Source organism: Caloenas nicobarica, chromosome 4 (genome assembly GCF_036013445.1).
Source record: "Caloenas nicobarica isolate bCalNic1 chromosome 4, bCalNic1.hap1, whole genome shotgun sequence".
Classification (NCBI taxonomy): domain Eukaryota; kingdom Metazoa; phylum Chordata; class Aves; order Columbiformes; family Columbidae; genus Caloenas; species Caloenas nicobarica.
Genome location: NC_088248.1, coordinates 22,098,651 through 22,119,262, shown reverse-complemented (window position 1 = coordinate 22,119,262; position 20,612 = coordinate 22,098,651). Strand labels below are relative to the sequence as shown.

Below are 20,612 nucleotides of genomic sequence, written 5' to 3'. Positions count from 1 at the left end.
CATTTTAATGCACTCAATCATGCCTCTAATGTTTGTAGCTTACGGGCGCAAGCATCAGTAATGCAGGAATGTTATATGGCTTTAGTTTGGGCCATTTCATAAAATATTCATGGAATCAAAAATGTGCATCAAAATAGCGGCTGGGAGAATTACATTTATGTGCCTGCTTTTATGGCAGCTTCACATTTAAACCCATTTGTGTTAATATCTAGTCAATCTTTCTACTTAAATAATAAAAAAAAGGGCAAAATAGTAGTCACCATATATACCCCTTTTGGTTGATATCTATTCTGGTATAACAAATGTATACTTTTGGAGCGGGTTTTAGAAAGGGGGAATTATAAAGGAAGTTTTAGATAATGTAAAAACGTTTCTCTTCAGCATTTACAAAATTATGTTCAGTTCTTTTGCTTGAATGAATAGATTTTTTTTTTTTTTACTTCTAAGCAACTCAATGAAAGCTGTAGCACAAATCTTTGCATACATACATAGTTGCTGTGAAAATAAGAGTAATTTCTAAAATTTGATACTGTTAGTGGCAGAGTAATGTCTTATATTCATAAGGTTGTTTAAAACTAATTCTTTACTCCCAAAATTATATTGCGATGATGTTTAGCTCACTTATTTAAGGTTAAACTGTTGTTGATAGTGTTTATTTTGTTATGCCCTGAGCTACATTAAACTATAACATTTTAGTACTGCTAGTATATATGTCGTAAGAGTTACACTTCTGGTTTTTGATTCCTTTTATAAACAGGGAAGATATATCAGAGATTCTCAAATTCCATTTAGTATACACCGAGCTAATTTCTGCATGGCCGTGGGAAAAGCAATACACAATTGTTGTTGATGTCGCTAACTGAAAATAGCTATACTGCATTGTGTAACATTTTGCAAATAGATTTTTCTCAAACATGAATTTCCTAGAAACAACTTCTGGTTTTTCTCTTTGAATTCCCAGAGATATAGAAGACAGACTTCTGCAAACTATTCCAAGTAATTTTCCTACCCATTGTTTTTCCTCTCATTTTGCTTTCTTTTTGGTTTTTCCTTCTTTTCTTTCAGTTGATAATAAAACCCATTTAAAACTCCGCTTTGTCACTGCTCAGGTGAGATAAAAATGCATTTCCTCTTAGAAGTGTTCTGTAATTGGCTGATTACTTTTAATGTTTTTCAAGATTTTTAGACAGCATCTACCTCTGCACTTGATAGTTGCAGTAGTTAGTGTTTAAAAATTGGAATGCATTGGACAGGTCAATTCCAACTGCAGCAACTCATCACAGTGAGTAAATTTGCCATCCCCCTGAAAATATTTCCCACAACATTTGAGGTTCACATAAACATTATGGGTTAAATAAATAGGCTGATCTGTCCTTTGCCGATGAGAACAAGGGATTTCAGATTATTTTGATGGAGGAATGAATTCCAAAATCTAAAATGTTTTACCTTCCATGAATTTGAGAGTCTTCAAACAGCTAGTATTACTTGAAGGAGTCTTCAGTAAGCAAATTCACAGCCATGTAAGGGCTTTCAATACAGAAATTCCATCACTCCCTCATTTAGGAAACCAGCAGGTGCTATGCGTGTGTGTGTTTTCCCAGCGTCTTCATTTTCGTATTTCTCTGAGCAGATTGTATTACTTTTTACACCATAGTTTTTTGATATTTGACTGAAGCCAAATGTAATTTGGTTCCATTTGAATACTCCTGAAAACACTGTATTTGTTTTGTATTTTGAAGCTTGAGATAGATGGATTGTTTCTAAAGAGGTTTTGCCAAGATCTGGGAGTGAGGATGTCAGGCTGTGGCTTTTATGGTTAGATCAACTTTTAAGAACTATGAGGTACATGGAATATATGAGTTCAATTTCTAGTCTGACAGAAACTTTCTTGAGGGGTTACTGCAAGCGAGTAAGCATGGGTAAGAATTATGATACTTGATAGTTCTAACAATCTAAAAAATAGTCCTGAAGGATGTACATATTCTTTACCTGAATAATGTGTCCCTTTAAGAGATTATATTATAAGTCCCAAATTACCTATCCAGGTGATACCATTCATTTGTTTGCTACTTCCCATTCTTACTAAAAGTTTTTGAGTTATGCATGAATCAGACTCTATTACTCTAAAGAGTCCACTACACATGTAATGAAACTAGATCACGTAAATGTATGGCAATATCCTTTCAAAAGGATAATCAGTGAATCAATAAACTTTGAGAATTCCAAGGAGGAATCTGAATGTGCTTATGAGTATCCAAGTGGATACAATGCTAGGTCTAGCTATTAACATTACATTTCAACTCAACTTTCAATCATTTATCACAAAGCTAACACCAGTTTCTTCAGCTAATATCTTAAATCTGCATTTATCAACTTGGATAAATGGAATTCCGTTGGCTTCTGAGTTGGAGTTGCCCAAAGAAGTTAGCTGGACTGGATAGACAGAAACCCAACTTCAAATTGGAAGCCTCTTTAAAGTGGATAAGAGTTTTGATCTGGGTTTAGCAAGTCTATGTCTCTATTTTCCACTAGATGTACTGTCAGTGTATCCTTAAACAACTTGTACTGGTTATGATAATTTCACTTTGTTTTTCTTTTTGTTCAGTCTGATGTTAATACGCAATATTTTTGAAAGAATATGTAGATCTTTTCCTGTCTGTTTACAGAGTCTGACAGTTACTCTGGCAATAAGATTTTTTTTTTTCCAACACTTTGGGCCATCTCCCCAGTATCTGTCTCTAGCTAGAGTAGAACTGAATAAAGTCTGCTGTCTTACCTGTCACCTTGCCCTTCACTCTTCAGCACTTTTTGTTGTGTCCTCTTGGACTCTTAAATGAAACATAGGTTATAGAGCCCTGAAATGATTTGTCTGTGAAACTGATTTAATTAATTGCTTTTTGAAAGAGAAGTTTCTTGTGCTTGTCAGATTTAGTTGAACTCATGTTAATCATCAGAGAAGCTTAATGTGAACATAAATTTAATTCTAATCAAGAAAAGAGTGATGTTTTGTATTGCAAATTTTAAAGCATGGTTGTACAAGAGTAACAAAAGACAAAACTAGATGAAGAAGAGGAATCTGTCATAGCCGTTCTGCTTCCTCTGGACACCTGGGAAAGTAGCCTTGTTTTCTCTCAGAATGCTTAAAGAAGGCCCTTCTCCCACCTTCTCTCTCTTTGTTTCCTACAACTGGGGAAAAAACTTTTGTCCTTGCTGGTTCTTTTTGTAATTTGAATTCAGCACCATAAAAATGGTCTGGAAAATAGTAATTGTTTCTTATAAATCATGTTTCAGAAGAGATGTAAACTGCAAACACAGGTAAACAAACTTAGTTTATGGTTTGCTTCAGCTTTTAATAAAAGTAGCAATTGATATATTGACAATCCATTAGGCAAGATTCCTCCATCACGTACAACAAACTTACAAAGGAAGAGTCACATTCAGAGTTCTCTCTGCTATAGAACATTCTTTGCAAAATGAGGTACTGTGACCAGAATGCCTTTTTTTTTCTTTTTTTTTTTTTTTTAGGGTAAATGGTATTAGTTTACCTGCTTCCCAGCAGTTTTTCTGTACCCATTGTGTATGAGGAAAAGCTTTTCTGTTCTTTCAAGGGCTTTGAACTTTGGCTATCCAGCAAGTGTGAAAATCTCCTAGCTTGCATGTGTACACAGAGATAAATCTATCTGAAGGTAGTGGGGAGGGAGGAACTTGAATGTTAAAATGAATTGAACTTTATCTTCAGGCTTTCTTTTGCCTTTAAGATGTTTGAGTAACTTACATTTGAAGACCTTAAAGTGTATTACTTCAGGCTCAGTAATTAATCTATTAGTGGTTAATGCTTTTCTGGGAAATTTACTACATAAACTCACCGGAGTTGGCCTAGTAATAACTGTTGAATAAACTACTTTGCATAGATATTCTCTTTTTTTAATCTATTTATTTGAATAAAGATCTTTTTCCCCACAGTTTTGATACCTGTATTCTCCACATTTCGACTCTTCCAGCACATGTTTTCATTATGAAAAAAGAAATTTGAGGAACAGCTTGAATTGTGATTATTAATGCATAGATGTGATTTTGAAATATAAGACCTACAAAGGCTATATTCATGAATTTCTAATAGATGTATTTTCTAGAAAGTTCTGACTTTCCATCCTTGAGATCACACACTCCCAACATTGTGAATCTACAAAGGAAAGCTAATTTAAAATGTGATGAGTTTAAATTACAGCATTACTGGTACCTGTGAGACTTGGCAGCATTTTCCAGTGATCTGTAAGTTATATATTGAAGCTTCTTGAGAAATCTGTGAAATTATTGGCTGCAACTTACTTTCTAATGAGAAAATTATTATAGACTAATATATTTTTAAAAATTTGTTGATTACAGTGATTGTAATTATGAATGACATTTTCCAGGTCATGTCATGAAAGCTGCTAAGCATTATGAAGCATTTTATCAGCTTACAGAGGGTCTGCCATGGAAGGATGAGACAGGCCATACGTACTATTCACTGGCGTGTAAGCATCTCTGGAGAATTTATACATTACTAGCAGACAAAATGCTTGAAAATAAAGAACACCAAGAGGCCATCAACATGCTAAGAAAAGCTTTAGAAATAGCAAAAAAAGGTAGGTGGAAAATAACACTTTCACATTCCTTTATTTGATGTGCACACTATGATTTTTCTAAGGCTAAAGTAGAAATTGTCAAGAGTGTGGCTGGGTGATTATTTCCTATGAAATTCAAAGACAAATGCTATCTATACACCTCCAGACCTCACTAAAGTAGAAATGCCTTCTTGGTGACAACAAAGGGTCTCTTATATTCCTGAAAGCTTTATCTCTAAAAAAACCAACTTTGTGGGAAGTAATAGTATAAAAAAGTGAAGCCATAATCAGAAAGTGAGGTCACTCATGGAAGTTGAGATTTCGATTGACTAGTCACTGTTGATTTGGCAATTTTTCAGTGACATTATCTGCTGGATCACTACATTGTCACTCTACATAGTAATTTAGTACTTGCAAGAAAACAGTTTTCTATCATAATTAAACAAGATTTCTTCTCTGTATCTTAATACCCATAAGTACTTTGAAACTTAAAGAAGAAAACTGCAGAATCGCAGAACAGCTGGGGTAGGAAAGAAGAGCTGGAGATCATCAAGTCCAACCCAGGCAGGGTCAGCTGGAGCAGGCTGCCCAGGACCAGGCCTACATTCAGTCACGTGTTTAGTATCTCCAGGGGTGATTTCCCTGTCTTAAGTCTGTGCTGATTACTCCTGATTGCCTTCTTGTTCTAGAACAGGGATATCAAACTCATTTTCACCGGGGGCCACCTCAGCCTCGCGGTTGCCTTCAAAGGGCCGAACGTAATGTTAGGGGTAGTTACATTTATACAGTCCTAACATTACGTTCGGCCCTTTGAAGGCAACCGCGAGGCTGAGGTGGCCCCCGGTGAAAATGAGTTTGATACCCCTGTTCTAGATAACGGCTGTATGAAGTTTCGTCTGTGTGCAGGTAGGTTTAAAATTGGGGGAAACTAGAACAGCATTTGAATTTTTTATACATAATTTTCCAGATTTTTTTTAAAACTTAATAATGCTTGTTTGTCAAAAGAAGCTGTTAGATGTCCACTTCTACAGACTTTTCCTAGATGATTATCCTAGATGATTATTGGAGTGTTTCTCAGAAGTGGGATAGAAAGTCTCAAATGATCATCTTTTTTCCTGCATAGCAATTCAAGAGCCTTTTGTGATACTTGTTGAGGGGCATATTTTGCACATGAATTACACATACAATTTATATACAATATTGAGTCAATATTTATCACCAGATACATTATTTTTAAAAATTTAATAATGTTATGCCCAACATACTTTGAGTAGTAGGTGGGATAGAAAGAATTAAACTGTCAAAAATGGCAAAAAAAAGATTTTCTAAATTTTAAAGTAAGTTTTGCCATGAATAAAAATATGACTATACATGTAGATAGTAGAAAAGAGCAATTTATAGAAAATTATAAAATGTATTCAGTGAAACAAAGACAAGTTCCTAAAAATAAATATCTTTATTAGACCAGCAGATACTCTTGGAAAAAATGAACAAACTTCCAGGCATCTAAGCCCATGTGAACTTTGCAATTTAATATTTTAAAAATTGTCAGTAAATTATTTCTATTTCAGGTCTTTGATTATATTGCCTTTGAATTATATTCATTCTAAAGAACCAAAATTTCTCATCTTGCTTTATCTCATGAAGAATAGTATTTCAAAACCCATTGGAAATCTAAATGCTTTTGTGTGGTGTTTTTTGGGGGTAATAAACTAAACAGGACTCTGGGGGCAAGAATTCAATTCTTTCCATTCCAAATGTTTAATTTGTGATGGTGTATGATAGTGTTTGGCAAGTTTTTTTTCCTTTTAATTAAATCACTAAATAACCTGTTCTGGTTTTACCTGCAATTTACATCAGTAGATCAGTTTTGTGAGTTGCCTATTTAGATCTTTCCTCTTGGGAGTATGTACCCAAATACTGAGAATGCCAATACAATTCATCAGCTGAAGAAGGACATGTATACCCAAACCCCCATCTTTTCCAGCTGCATCTATTGATGGAATACAAGCTTTTTGCTTTTTTTCTACAGCTGTTGTCTATAATACGTGCTTAAGTCATAAATACAGTAAAACTCTGCTACTAATATTTACTGTAGTAACTAGAAGGACTGTGTGCGCTGCTGCTGAGGAGGTTTCCCATCAACTTCTTCCTATTGCTAGTGAAAACTACTGGGAATAAAGATATTGTCAAAATGGATCTGATGCTTTCCCAAAACTTACTTTGACCAGGCAGATGTTCCAGTGACCTTACTTCAAATCAATCACTTTCCGTAGCTTCCCGAGACATACAGTACATATTGCTGTCAGGATACTCACCATTGTTCTCTTCAAATTTAAGCTTTAGAAGCTCCTTTCAGACAAGTTCCCATAGCCTCTATCTGTGGACTCCATATTTAACAATTGAGTTAAGCCCATACTGACTCTGGACGCCGTCTGGAATATCCATTCTGTCATTTTGCACCATTGTTTACGTTCCTTTATTTCATGAATTAGGATTAGCTATTAGCCACTTCAGACTCTCAGACTGTTCTTAAGCGAGGAAGGAAGTTTCTTATATCTCCAGAAAGTTTTCAATTATTATTCTTCTGCGAAATTGTATTTCTGTATCCTTTTGCCTCCTTATGTCTTTTAAGGGATATTGACTATTGGAAAAAACCAGAAGGTTTTTGAGTTACAGGCTTTTCAGAACTTTATGTGACGTATTAAGTGTCGTGGATAGAACATTACTATGGCCTCAGCAATTATAACCTTTAGAGACATTCAGAGCTGGATGAAGGCTTCCGTGTGTTTGGCCATAAAGAATTTATTAGGCTGATAATCGTAAGTAGATAATAATTGCTTTTCGTTACAAGTCTATTTATTTACAAAATAAATAAATAAACAGATAAATTTAATCTGTTTATTTTACAAAATACCTTGATATGCAGTTATGCTTCAGGTCGATTTTCCACTCTTTATTGTATTTGAGCAGATGGATATTGAGCAACAGAAAGACTGGATTTTTGAGTGTTTTCAATATAATTTCGTTTACGTTTTTTTTAATGGATACTCATGTTCTGGAGGGAAACTTTTGAATGTAGTGTGATACAGTAAGCATTTCTATAATTAGCTTATATAAATTTTGGTAGTGGATGGATGATTTTCTGTTGAGGGAGAAATAGAAAAAAAACCAGCAAGCAGCATTTGTTAGATCAGTATTAGTGAAATACAACCTGGCCTGGAAAAGTGTTGTGTATGTCAGTGAGACTATGCAGAATTTTGTACAACTACTGCTTGCAAGTGTAAGTTATCCCTTTTTTGAGCTATTCTAGCCTACAGTAGCTTGCAAAATAGCCATGAGAATAAGAAATATGAACCTGGTCTACTGATAGTTACCTCTTGATGTTTCACTAAGATTCACATTAGCAAAGTGTATGGGTCAACATATTTTGTGTTTATATATTAGGGTGTTTATAGATTTGTAGGTACTTCTATACATGAATGCATATAGAGAGGCTGCTGTGATTTTCTAATGTGAAGATACTGTGAGTATTATTAAACAATTCATGACAGAGAACATTACAGCATTTTAAATTAATTGCTCTGCATTACTTACTGGAAGATATTTTCTGAGTTTTTTGAACTTTCTTGTTGAACTTAGTTCAGATCCATAGCCTCTATTTTTAATTGTCACTCTATATATTTTTGGAAAGAGGTAAATGGCACCAGTAAGGAGAAGGAAAAACTTACTAAAATATTTAAACATCTGTATGTTATTTAAGAACCTGCAAGAACTGTCTGTACTAATGTAATTTTGCTCAGACTATGCTGGTAACTGTAACTTTAATCTTTTCTTTAGGAGGTGATATGAAGATCGAAGGAGAAGCTGCGTATTGCTTAAGTTTAGCATATGATTTTGCTGGAGAACACGAGAGAGCATTATCAGTAAGTATATTTTAAAGTTGCTGTAGCTTTCCCAATGCCTTTCTATGCCCCCTTGGCATATTCTTAGGCATTTTGGAGAGTGGAAAAGACTAGGAGAGACTTGGCTTATGGTCCTTTTGTAGTTGTATCTAGTTCCATAGACAGGGATCCATGTGGCTTGAGCAATTATGATTCCAATAAATTTCAGAGCTGATGTAGTCCAAGTTTCCATGCTTAGATCTGTAGAAATAATATAAATTGACAGTTCAGGTTATATGTGACTAGCTTTCCTTTTCATGCATGGATAAAGCAGTTTTTATTTATTTAGGTTTTTGTATAAAACACCAGTTTTTCAATCTAGTTTGATATGGCATATTTGTGAGCAACAATTAAAAATATATCAATCCACATGCTAAGCTTTTCAGAACATCAGGAATTTAGAAGAAATGTGGATTGCTTTTGGTGTGAAAATCTGTAGTGCTGATGCAATCCCTTCTATTGATACTTGAGTTCAAGCTTCTCTCTCATGTTTCTCTTGGGCCTCCCATACATCATAATTGTAAGACAATGAGAATTCTATATGTGGCAACTCTGGAAGGAGGGTTCCCCTGGTTCATCATAGATCAGTGTGAGAGGAAAGATAAGCATCAATTGATTTTTCTGTGCCAGTCATCAGATAAGTCAAAGTCTTCCATGATACTCTTAAAAATGTTGTGTGGAAAATGAAGTTGTTTGAATATTTTGTCCATGATTATTGTGATTAATCAGCTAGACAATCACTATTTCTAGTTCTGTTTGTTCCTTTAACTGACTCGGTATTTTATTAATGAACATGTTTTTGAACATGTTTTATAGATGTCATTCTGTGTTCGTTGTTGTTGGTTGGGGTTTTGTTGTGGTTTTTGTTTTGTTGGAGTTTTTTGTTGGTTTTTTTTGTTTGTTTGGGGGTTTTTTGTGGTGGTTTATTCTTTTTAGAAATAGACCAGTAGAAGTCACAAGGTGAATTCAGCATAGGTTTCAATATTGCTTGCTTGGCTTCTGCAGTGTAGGAGGCATTCTAGATTCCTCTCTTGAAATACGCTTACATACTTTTAATTATTTGTGATATGATTTATCCAAAAGTTATTGACCATCTTTATGCATAAGTCAAAGTCCACAACTGAATGTGAGAATATTTCAAAATTAAAAAGCTACATATAATTGTATAAAATGGTATCTAATGTTTGCAACAGCAATGAGAAGAGGATATTCGGTCTGTTCCCAGAATGTAGCCTGACAGATTAGACTAGAATTTTTTGTACTGAAATTTATCTGCATTGGTTTTTAACTGACAAGTGTGCTGGCATTCTTGCCCGATCAACTTAACAGATAAGTTTCTGTGAGTTACAATAAGCTATGTGGATGATGAGGAGCAGTAAGATAAACCAATGTGCTAAATAAAGAATGCTGCATGCATATTTGATCTCTCCATCACAGGAGAAATTAAGTAAGGAGCAAGACTGCACAGTCTCCATGTCATAGAAAGGATCAAACTACCCTTGAAAGTGTCAAAAATATCAGATGTCCTGGTATTGTTTCCTCAGCATCCATTTTGCTTGTATTTTATAGCTACTGCTTTCCCTTCATTGCTCCCCCATGCCTCCTGCCAAAAAGTTACAGCAATCATTTGGAAGTTCTTTTTGTCACATGCAGAATTACTATTTTTTTAAGGAGGATTCTGAAACTTTGATTTGTGTAATGTACTACTATTAATTTAAAATATATACATAATACATTGTGCCTAATGGTTTTAGTCTCACAAAAACACCTGACAGGTAAGGAAAGCAACGTGCATTGTTGTTAAAAGAGAAAGTCTCTGCAGTACAAAATATAAATGGTACATTATATTAAGAGTATGCAATCTTATTTTAACTGTAATGAAAATGCCAACACTTTGCAGTGTAAATAATATAATATCATTTTATAACGTAGTGGCATTTCCTAATATAATGACATTTCCAATCATGTTACATAACAAATCTGTGAAGTACTTTCATTCCAAAAATACAGTTTGTGTTATGGGACTAAGGAAAAGGGGTACATTTTTAGTTCCTTTTGTCCTTAAGAGTGATCAATATAGACAGCAGTAAAATATCAATGGTTGACAGTACTGTTGAGCACAAGTTGTCTTCACCCTCCAATTAGAAATCATTGCCTAGAATTTACCCTTCTGTTCTCAGTTTAATGGTCTCTGTATCCAAGGGGAGCTCAGATGCTTACGGAGATGAAATCATTGCATCCCGGTCCCAGGGGGCTCCTGGTTATCATTACCCATAACGCGCAGACAATACTGCTAGGAGCCACTTTGCCTCATGGTAATATGTAGTTCATCACCAGCTTCTGTAGCATGCTAAAGAGGTCTTGCCACACAGCTTGGGACTATTCGGGTGTAGACTCAGGGGTCTCAGCAGTTATTTTCCTGCTTTGCATCAGTTTTCATCTTCTTTATCCTTTTGTGCCGTGGCCCACCTCGGGCAGTCTCCTTCTAGGGGAATCTGAGGGGAGCAGCTGTTTCAGACGCCGTTTCCTCCAATTGTTGCCACTCGGTTCCTTTTGCTGTTTAGCTGCTCCTCCCTCCCCCGGCGTGAACACACAGCAGCGTGCATATAAACTTGTTTCGCTTTCATTCATGTCTTCTAGCAGGGTGGAGAAGCATATGTTCCAAATATTCATTATCTGATGCAGTAATTAAAGGTTGGAATGATTAAGCTGCAGCCTACTATATCAAAAAATATGCAGTCACTTTGTATCGAGTGGGCTAGTTTTGCTGAAGGTTTTTTTATTTGCTAGGCACTTGGTGTATAATCTAACATAATTTGATTTCGTTTATAATCTGTATAAATTGATTTAATTTTATTTGATATATATATGATTGATTTCAGTGGACCTACTCAGATGTAAAAACATAAGTGTGTGCAAGTTTAAAAGCCTGAGAACTAATTATGTTCAATAGCAGTGTGGTATGTTCATAATATTTTTCATATCATCTGGTTTATAATCAAGCTAATGGCTTTTCCACAAAATATGACACAAAATATTAATAGTTCATATTCTGTAGATTTATTTTATCTTAAACATTATAGATTTTGTCAGGGAGAGTTCTCCATCTAGGCTAATTTTGAAGTGAAAGTTGCTGGCTATTTGTTTCTCTTCAGACTTGCACAACAAGCTAAGTATTAAATAAAACACTTACGTGTCCTTAGAAATCTTGCATAAGGTATTGTAATCTAATGCTTGATGTGGGAGGTTGTTGGTTTTTTTTTTTTTAAATGGGGCTTTCAAGAATAGTTAAAGTTGGTTCAATGTTTTTTTTCTCTTTCAGTTAGAGTTGCATCCCAAATCATCAGGAAAATTCCAGTCCTCATCCTTTCTCTGAGCACTACATATTTTCTAAGCATTCCTTTATTTTGTGTTTTCAATCCAGTGTTTCAGATACGTTACATATTTTAATAATAGGGGCAGCATTCATGAGTACTGAGACTCATGCCAAAATAAATGTAGTAATTTATGACATAATACTACATGCATGAATTGTCAGAATTACGATATACAAGCCACAGGCGTAAAATTATCAAGAAAATTTATGAACGTACAAAGACATCTTCACATTCAAAATGACCCTATTAAAGTAATCAGAGGTGATTTATGACCATAAACTTAATGTCTAAAAAAGTCAATGTCAAAACAGCTGAAAATTTTGTCTCGACTCATGCAGCTAGAGAGAAAATAAGTAAATGTATCTGGGATGCAGATATTCTAAAGTTAGTGTGCACAGTATATTTTATCTAATTATATCTATTATATCTAATTATATAGATTATAAACATATGTATGTATGAATTGGGCCAATCAAGGAGGATCTTAGCAAGTAAAAGAACTCCAAAAGGTAGACTGAATATTATGATCTTTTCTCCCAAACATGGTCAAAGATAGTTGAGAAAGAATGAGCATCGTTCTTTTGAGATTTGCTCAGTATTCCAGTGCTTTGCTGGAAGGCTGAACTTCAAGACGTGTTTCTGTCAATGGTGTCTGGGTAGACCACTAGATTTAGGTTTAAGCTTTCATTACTGTTGCTACAGAAAGAAACACTTCGATGGACACTTGCAAAACACATCAAAAGATACTATTCAATGGAAATTATTTCAAACCTCCCTCTTTTAAATCAGCTGGGTTGTCCTTTGTTCATCTATAACTGATATTTAGCCAATAGTAATGAAGTGTAACATTTTCACCTGAGCAAGTGTCATCACATGCTTGAAAAGTATTTTAGCATACGAGTTTAAGAAAAGGTCTCATCATTCCTAGAGACTTCACTTTTATTAAAGGAATTTTAAAGTTGTTCTTAAAACTGTACTTATGTAGAAATTTTGTATTTTTCATAAGGAAGGTGAGGAACTAAAAAAATAGGCAAGACTCTGAGTCGTCTTTGAAGGTAAGTGTTTCCAATTGATCTTGACACTGACAATGGATTATGTGCAGAGAAAGGTTTTCTTATTGAAGAAACTGATTAAGTTTTGTTTCTGAAAGGTTCCACTGCCACTAGGCACTGGTGAAGATAGTACAAATAAAATTGTGTGAGAACAATTAGTACTGGTAGTGAACTTCGCCCTGACAAAACATACTGACTCAAATTAAGAATTAAGAAATTGGAAATTATTTGTGTTGAGAATCTTAAAGAAGACCTGAAACTTCAGGAAAGAAGTGAATGTCTGATCATTCAATTAATTTTTTGTTGTTAATGTAGCACTTAATTCTTAAAGTGGAAGAAAGATCTAACTTTTTATTTGGATATGAAAGTTAACAGTCTCTTAGAGAAGGAAGGATTTCTTCTGTTGGTTTAATTTAGGTAGTCATTCTCCTATCTTAGGCAGTTTCTTGAAAACCTGGAAAGAAAACAAACAAACAAAAAACACACAGGGAAAATGTTCTGAGTAGCCCTGAGATGTAATGTCTCTATTTTTCTTCACTACTTTTCTGTTTAGCGCAGATTAGCACCTTGGTGACATGATGTCCACTACAATTGCATTGGAACATGGTATAATTTTCCTTTTGAGTCTGTGGTTCAAATGACACTTTGCTTGGCTAATGGCATCGGAATAACTCCTCTCAGTAAACTGAAGTTTTGTCAAGATAAACGTAACACATGAATACCCTTTGTAAGAAAACACTCTGAAATTCTGCAGCAGCACTGCATTTAAGTAGTCAAGTTATACAAAAAATGTAGAGCTAGAGAAATAATATTAAATATGTAAAAAATCTATTACTTGATGACAAGCAAATCAGAAGATTATCAGATTTCCATGTTTTCCCATAGCAACAATGAAAATAAATGCACTAGTAACTTGCTGATAGCAACCTTACTCTTCAGGAGTCTCATGTTCCATAAGACTGGCTACCAAAGTGCCATAAATGGTCAGACTTTCATCTCATCCAGTACAATTTTAGATTTAATCATTCATATATCCCAAAAGAGCAAGACAACAGCAGTGAGCTGTAGATTTGACTGCATGCTCCATTAGATAAACCTGTAACACCTTTTCAGAATTTTAGGACTATCTGACCACTGGAGTTCTCAGGAATCTGAATACGAGTTGGTGACAAAAAGTTTAAAACCCCAGTTTTGGGGGCTGTGCATGGAGGACATTGCTCTGATTGTGTGTTTGTTTTAAAATCCCGAACAGCATGAGAAATGCTGGGTTTCTGTATATTTATATGTTTTATGTAGCCTTAATATATATATATACACACACACACACATATATATATATTTTTTTTAAACATCCTGAATTTACAAGTCATGGCATTTAACATATCAAACGTGGTTTCCCAAATTTCAACCTTTCTTTTTTGTAAGATTTTGACTCAGGATATCTATTACAAAATGACAAGTTTTACTGTTACCTGATACACACGTACACTTAGACACACACTCTCTGTAGGAGTTTGCAAAAGAACTGGAGGAGGCTGCAGTGCAACATTAATAAGAGTATTTACACACTTCTGCATTAATAATAATAATAGATATCCTAAGATCAAGAGAATTCTTTGTATGATTCCGAACCGTTTCCATGAAATTGTTGCTAGCTATTATGTTTGAACTTGAAGCAAATTGTCCCTTACTGGAAGTTTGCTTTTCTCTAATATCTTGAGCCATAAAAACTCCTCAAACTGTTCTGAAAGGCAGTAAAAATATCTTTGCATCTATTTTTTGTGGAGTGGAGGACAGAACTCTTGGCAACCATGGAGCCTTCGCTCCAGTCCTGCTTTTGATATAGCCGATGGGATAGAACAATCTCTGCTATACTCTGCTGGGTATGGCCACTGGAGATGGCTCTTCCTTATGTTTTCCCAGGCAAAGCACAAGCCAGATTGTGACCACAGCTGTACAGTGTCTGGTTTATGGGATATAAGGTTAGAATTAGTCTGCTTGCGCTGCCTGAGGTTTCTAGACTTCTAATAACTCTATTCTGTCAGTTAAAAGATGTGATTTAGGCAAACATTTTCTACTTACTATATTGAAACTTTTTTTTTAGAGTAGCTAATAAAATATACTTTTATTTTTTTTAAATAACTGCTGATGTACAACTTTCCACTCATTTCATTCCCACAGGCTAGGAATAAAAAAGACAAAGCAGTACTCAACTGTGTGTTGTGGAGGTTATTTACTTCATGTACTTTAGACTGTATTGGATTTCTATCTTAGGTGTGTTAAACCTTGGAACCTAAATGCTGTGTATAATTGAGCAAAAGAGATAGTTACAGCACATCCAATTTTGTAGCTTATATTATCTGAGAAACAATAGCGTGAAAGATCTTAAGAACTGTCAGTAGTATTTCTATTAGTGAAACTGCACATATTATACCCAGAGCTGCAGCAAATGGCTGAAAAACTGTATAAGAAATTTTCTAATTCAGTTAGATAATATACTTACAGAAGTCAGACTTTTCATGTGTTTTGAGAAATGAAACATTTGTACCCACACTGTACAAACTCGGGAATTTCAGTACTTAAATGCAAATATATTCATAACCTGAGAGGTTTTGTTTTCCTTTGTATAGTTTAGTTCAAATGAACTGGCTTTTAAAAAATTCTATAATGTAAGGGTTTGTAAATTAAATTGGTTTCTCAAATTGGTATAGTTCAAGCTACAGCAATTTACTTATTAAATACATGTTTAAATTTCAATACAGTTATTCCCATTGACTTCAAGGGGACAACTCATGCTCAGGTGTAAACAAATGCTTAACAACTTTGCTTCATCAGAACTATCAATGGCTAGATTGGAGAAGAGGAGATCTTAATTAGGCATCAGATCTTAAGGAATTTAAAATTTATCCTTTGACAGATAAATAACCTGAGAAGTTAAAACACTGAAGCATGCCAGCATAAAACCTAGAGCTTGCTGCTTCATTGCTAGAAGCAATTTGTTTTGCTGTTTTGCTTTCAGCTTATGTATTATTTCAGAGCTGATCAAAAGAATTGGTAGCAAAGTGTGAAATAAATTGTACTTCTAAATAAATCGATTTAACATTCCATGGTGCTTTAAGTGATTTTAGTAATATTAATATTTAAAATGTTTCTGTCTGAAATCTTTTTATGACTACATATAGCAATAATGGCCACCATTTCATTCTGCTGTTTTTCATATTAGAATATTACACAGTAAACATTGTAAAAATACTATCTTAGCACTGAAATGGATGCAAAAGATTTCAAGTGTCTATTTGCATGTAAATGACTCAAGTTTTATTCTGTCAATAAAAAGAGTCTATTAATTCTTTTACTATATTTCTTACATGAGTTAAAACTTAAAGAATATGAGGGTTTCAGCTGAATGAGAACTTTTCCTAACTTCCGTATAGGTATAAGAAAAATAATGGGGTTTAACTGACTTAATTTTTTTTTATACCTTCCTAGTTTGCAGATTTATTCTGTTGCATTCTGCAAATCTAAGGATTTATTTGTTTGCTTTTAGCTAGGAAAACTTTGTGTAATTAAAAATACCTGTTCATGGGTGGACTAAAGATATTAATAAGCATGAAGCAGAATGTTTATAGGTGCTTTGTCTAAGAAGTAACGGGCATTTAAGCATGCACATATATACAAGATGATATTAAGCTCTTTGGAGGCTACAGCAATCTGACAGCCAGGTACATTCACATAGACACAACAGTGTGATAAAAGCACTCCAGACATCTGGATCACAGTGCTGCTATACAAAAACATTTCTGAACAATTCACATTATTGTACTTACCCAAATTTCCAGTCTTGTCCACCCATTTCTCGTTTCTTTCTCCACCTCTGCCTTTGTCTTTTATGTACTCATGGAATCTCATTTTTCCTTTACCAGTCGCTTCCATCTGCTTATGTGTCAGAGTGGCCCTTGTGCCACACATCACGTTGAGGAATTCTCAAGATGAAGGGCTGTGTTCACATCACTACTTCTGTCTCAGCACTGTTTCATGCTTGTCACTGCTCAGCACTCAGCGCCACACTGCCTTGTTTTGTCAATAACCATTTATTTGTTGCTGGAATAGTAGCAACCATTACATCTGACCTCCCTGTTTCATCAATTATGGATAGATTATTGGATGTGAACATCTGCAAAAGCTTGCTGTTGAACTTACCTCCTGGCTGGGATTAGATAAAGTATTAAACTGTTGTTTATTGTCAGGCCAAAACTCTACTGGGAAGCCAGGGAATTCCAAGACTAGCAGGCTCCCATCAGCAAGCACCAAAAATTGTTTAGTATTGCCACCATTTCCCATAAGATCGTAGCCATTTATTATTTACACTTATTACTAGTTGTTATAACATACTTGATAAAAGCTCTTGGCAGGCGCAGTGTTCCAGCTATTGTCACATCTGTCAGGATGGAAAGGATACATAAACTGTTTTTTCCTCTTCTATTGCTGTTAAAGGGTAACAGATGAAGCTTCTTCACTCCAGACTGTTAAGCCATGCTTTATTTTGAAGAAATATGTCAACAGTGGCCGGTTTGGAAAACATTACCTTCCCATACTAAAAAAAGATTGCAACAACCTTTACTAATGTCTCTTGCAGTAAAGATTTCAAATTGTACAGTAATAACAGACTAAAATACCTGGTTTTGATGTTTGCATATGTTTTTGCTCTGAAGGACCTGGCAAATTTTTATTTTTATTTAAATGAAACCCTTTATGAGCTGTAACAAATATTAAAATGATGACTGCATTCCCACAAAGTTGTCGGTATGGTATAGAGAATCATGATTAATATCATTGTTAGTGGCACAGAAGGCCACAATTAAGAACAGTAATACAGAAGCGAATACAAAATAATTAAGGATGGGAACAAAAGTTAACGTTTATTCAATGATCCGTACATTTCATGGCTTTTAAGTTTCCTGTGCTGCAAAATAAAGCATACAGGGTGAACTCCTGATCTTGTGGAAGCCAACAGAAGTTTGAAATAACTCGGAGGAAAGGAACTTTTTCAGTTAGTTACTTGTATTTACATATCATCCATTCAGAATCAAAGCAAAATGCACATACTCTGAATATTACGCAAAGCATCCAAGTAAGACTTAACACAGGCAAAGAACCCTTCCTGTAAAGGAATGAGTGAAATTTTTGTCTTCCCTTCTCTAATCCTTTAAGCAGATGCAGACACGAGCACCTTGAAGCATCGATTGCTGTACAAGCTTATAGAGCATTGAGGTAAACATTGCACTTGATAGCCAAGTGTAAGAGGGGAGGGAAGCGTGTGGGCTGGATGGAGCAGTGACTTGGCAGGGAAGGTGTCAAGGAAGCAACACCTCAGTGATGGCCATGTCCTGGCGAGGGCCTGTGAAAGGTCTTGAACAAGTGTTTGATGTTTGACTTGGCCAGACTTTCCCTCCCCAACCCCTGTCCCCACTTCCCTTGTCCCCCACTTGCTCCAGGATGCTCCATTATGCTATGTATTGTCTAAATACCCACATTAAAGTCCCTGGAACAGCAGTTTTGGAACAGACCAGATTGGCCAACAGCAAATGCTTTCCATCACTGTAGGAGCAGTGACACAGTTTGTACATTTCAGGGGTGGGAGGTGGTTTTGTTTGTTGGGGTTTTTTTTAATTTGTTTAGTGCTTTTTTTCCATTTATTTATCAAAATGGTGTAGTCCAGTGTAATTGGATGTGGCTAAAGACAAGAAGTCACCATTCACCTTTACGGAATTTGGGTTGGTGGATTCAAGTTGTGGGAAAAGAGGGAGAACTAACAGTTCTGGCAAATCAGGGAAAACTCCTCTTTCCTCAGCATGGCACCCAGTTTCAGTATCCCTTAATTGTGAGCATGCAGACAGAATGCTGTACAACTTCTACCCTGGTTGCTCGCTATGCCTGAATACATTCAGCATTTAACAAGGTGTGGGCTGCCATTTGGTTGATACTGGAACTCTGCTCATTGTAATCAATGCATTATATGAACAATACAATTTTCTTACTGCTGTCCAACCTCTCTCACTCTGTATTTTGGCCAAAATAAGAATACCTCTGGGTCTGTATTGTGAAAAACTTATTTGGCCTTACTCCAGGTGTCCACAGGTGTGTTACCACTCCCACTATGGACTTTTTAGGCATGTTTAAATACACATTTCTTAGGGAGCTGTGGGAGAGCATTCACTGAACTGCAAAATGCCGATGCATGCAGTTCTGGTTTCTTGTGTTTTCACTGGACTGCACGGAAGTGATTATTTAGTGACTGTCAGAGCTACGTGTTTTTTCTGAAAGTATTTAAGAGGTACTAAGTGGTATGAGGCCAGTAGTTCTCACTTGGTTGCACCGTCTGACTACCAACAGCTATTGTTGGCTCCAGAAAAATATTGTCAGATGCTGCTGGCCAGGCTGGGCCTTGGCCTGTTACTGCAGTGCCTGTCAGAAATCATTAGCTAGTGATCTCTTTGACTAATGTTGCAGTTGATTGTCTGATTCACGTTCAGGACCTGTAAATGAGGCAGAAGCATCTTTACTGCTCACCAGCTGTGAAATGGCTAAACACAGCTAGATTTTCAGAAATCAAGATAAATGTATTTCCAATAAAGTTTGACAACAATATCAAGTGCAAAGCTAAGAGCAGAACTATGTTTTTGTATTTTTTGAAGTTACAGTATTATAAATCAATATTATCTCATCATGTTTTTGTCAGAGTCATATATTTCACCAAAATGATAAAATACTGATTGTAGCATTAATCTTGTGTTGAGTTGGATAGACATTCTTTATTCAGCATAAATTCATACCTTCAATTTTTACTCTTGTGTCCGTTATCCTCAGAGGTATCAATGTTCAGCACAGCCTGAGGCTTTTTGTCTGAGTCCTCAGTGTGTGCTAATGAGGTGTGTGCATGTTTTTGCGTACATATAAAAGAAGTACAGGTGTGACAACAATAAAAAAAAAAGAGTGGGATTTGGAGGAGAGGGGAGTTTTGGGGGAGGAGCTGGTGTATCTGTTTTATACTACTGGAGTAACCCCAGGGGGTCACACTGGCATAATGCTGAGATAACTGAGAAGCAAACCTGGCCCTGAGATCTGACTAATATTTTTCTTGGCAGAGGAGGTAAACATGAAATTCATCACTATCTAGAGAATTAGTGCAAGAGCTATACCACAAATAGGCTCTAGTTTGAGGATTTAAGCAGAGCTTTTTATTTTATTTATGCACTGTAAATACTTGTCTTTACAATAGACTTGCAAAGACCCAGGAAGAGAGTTGATTTTGTAAATAGGTGCTCCCACAGTAGCTATCCTCCTCCCATGTGCACCTGCATCCAGTTTTTTGTGCTCAGCAGGAAAACAAGGCAAATCGTGGAATGTGTCCTGAATTTTTTCTATTTCTATTTTGGAGCCATGAAAACTTTTTTTTTTCCTGAATACAACAAAATACTAGTGGATGGCATGTAAGACAGTTGTCTGTAATGTGGAAGATAAAGTTGAACTCTTCACCCTGCCACCTTCCCACATCCTGCACATATGAGAATAAGTGATTGAACCTCACCGTTCATTTTTGTATTAGACTTGAATTTTAATTTTATTTTGGTT

At 35.5% G+C, this 20,612-nt stretch overlaps 1 protein-coding gene across 4 annotated transcripts in view; it reads left to right on the top strand.

The window, feature by feature from the left end:
• TTC29 (tetratricopeptide repeat domain 29) overlaps window positions 1-20,612 on the top strand; it is a 220,166-nt gene that overhangs the window by 136,976 nt on the left and 62,578 nt on the right. For all 4 annotated transcript variants that reach the window (XM_065634079.1, XM_065634080.1, XM_065634077.1 and 1 more), the window contains 2 exons: window positions 4,416-4,628; window positions 8,448-8,533. In XM_065634079.1, the coding sequence (XP_065490151.1) occupies window positions 4,416-4,628; window positions 8,448-8,533 (299 nt within the window). The remainder of the gene's footprint in view (window positions 1-4,415; window positions 4,629-8,447; window positions 8,534-20,612) is intronic.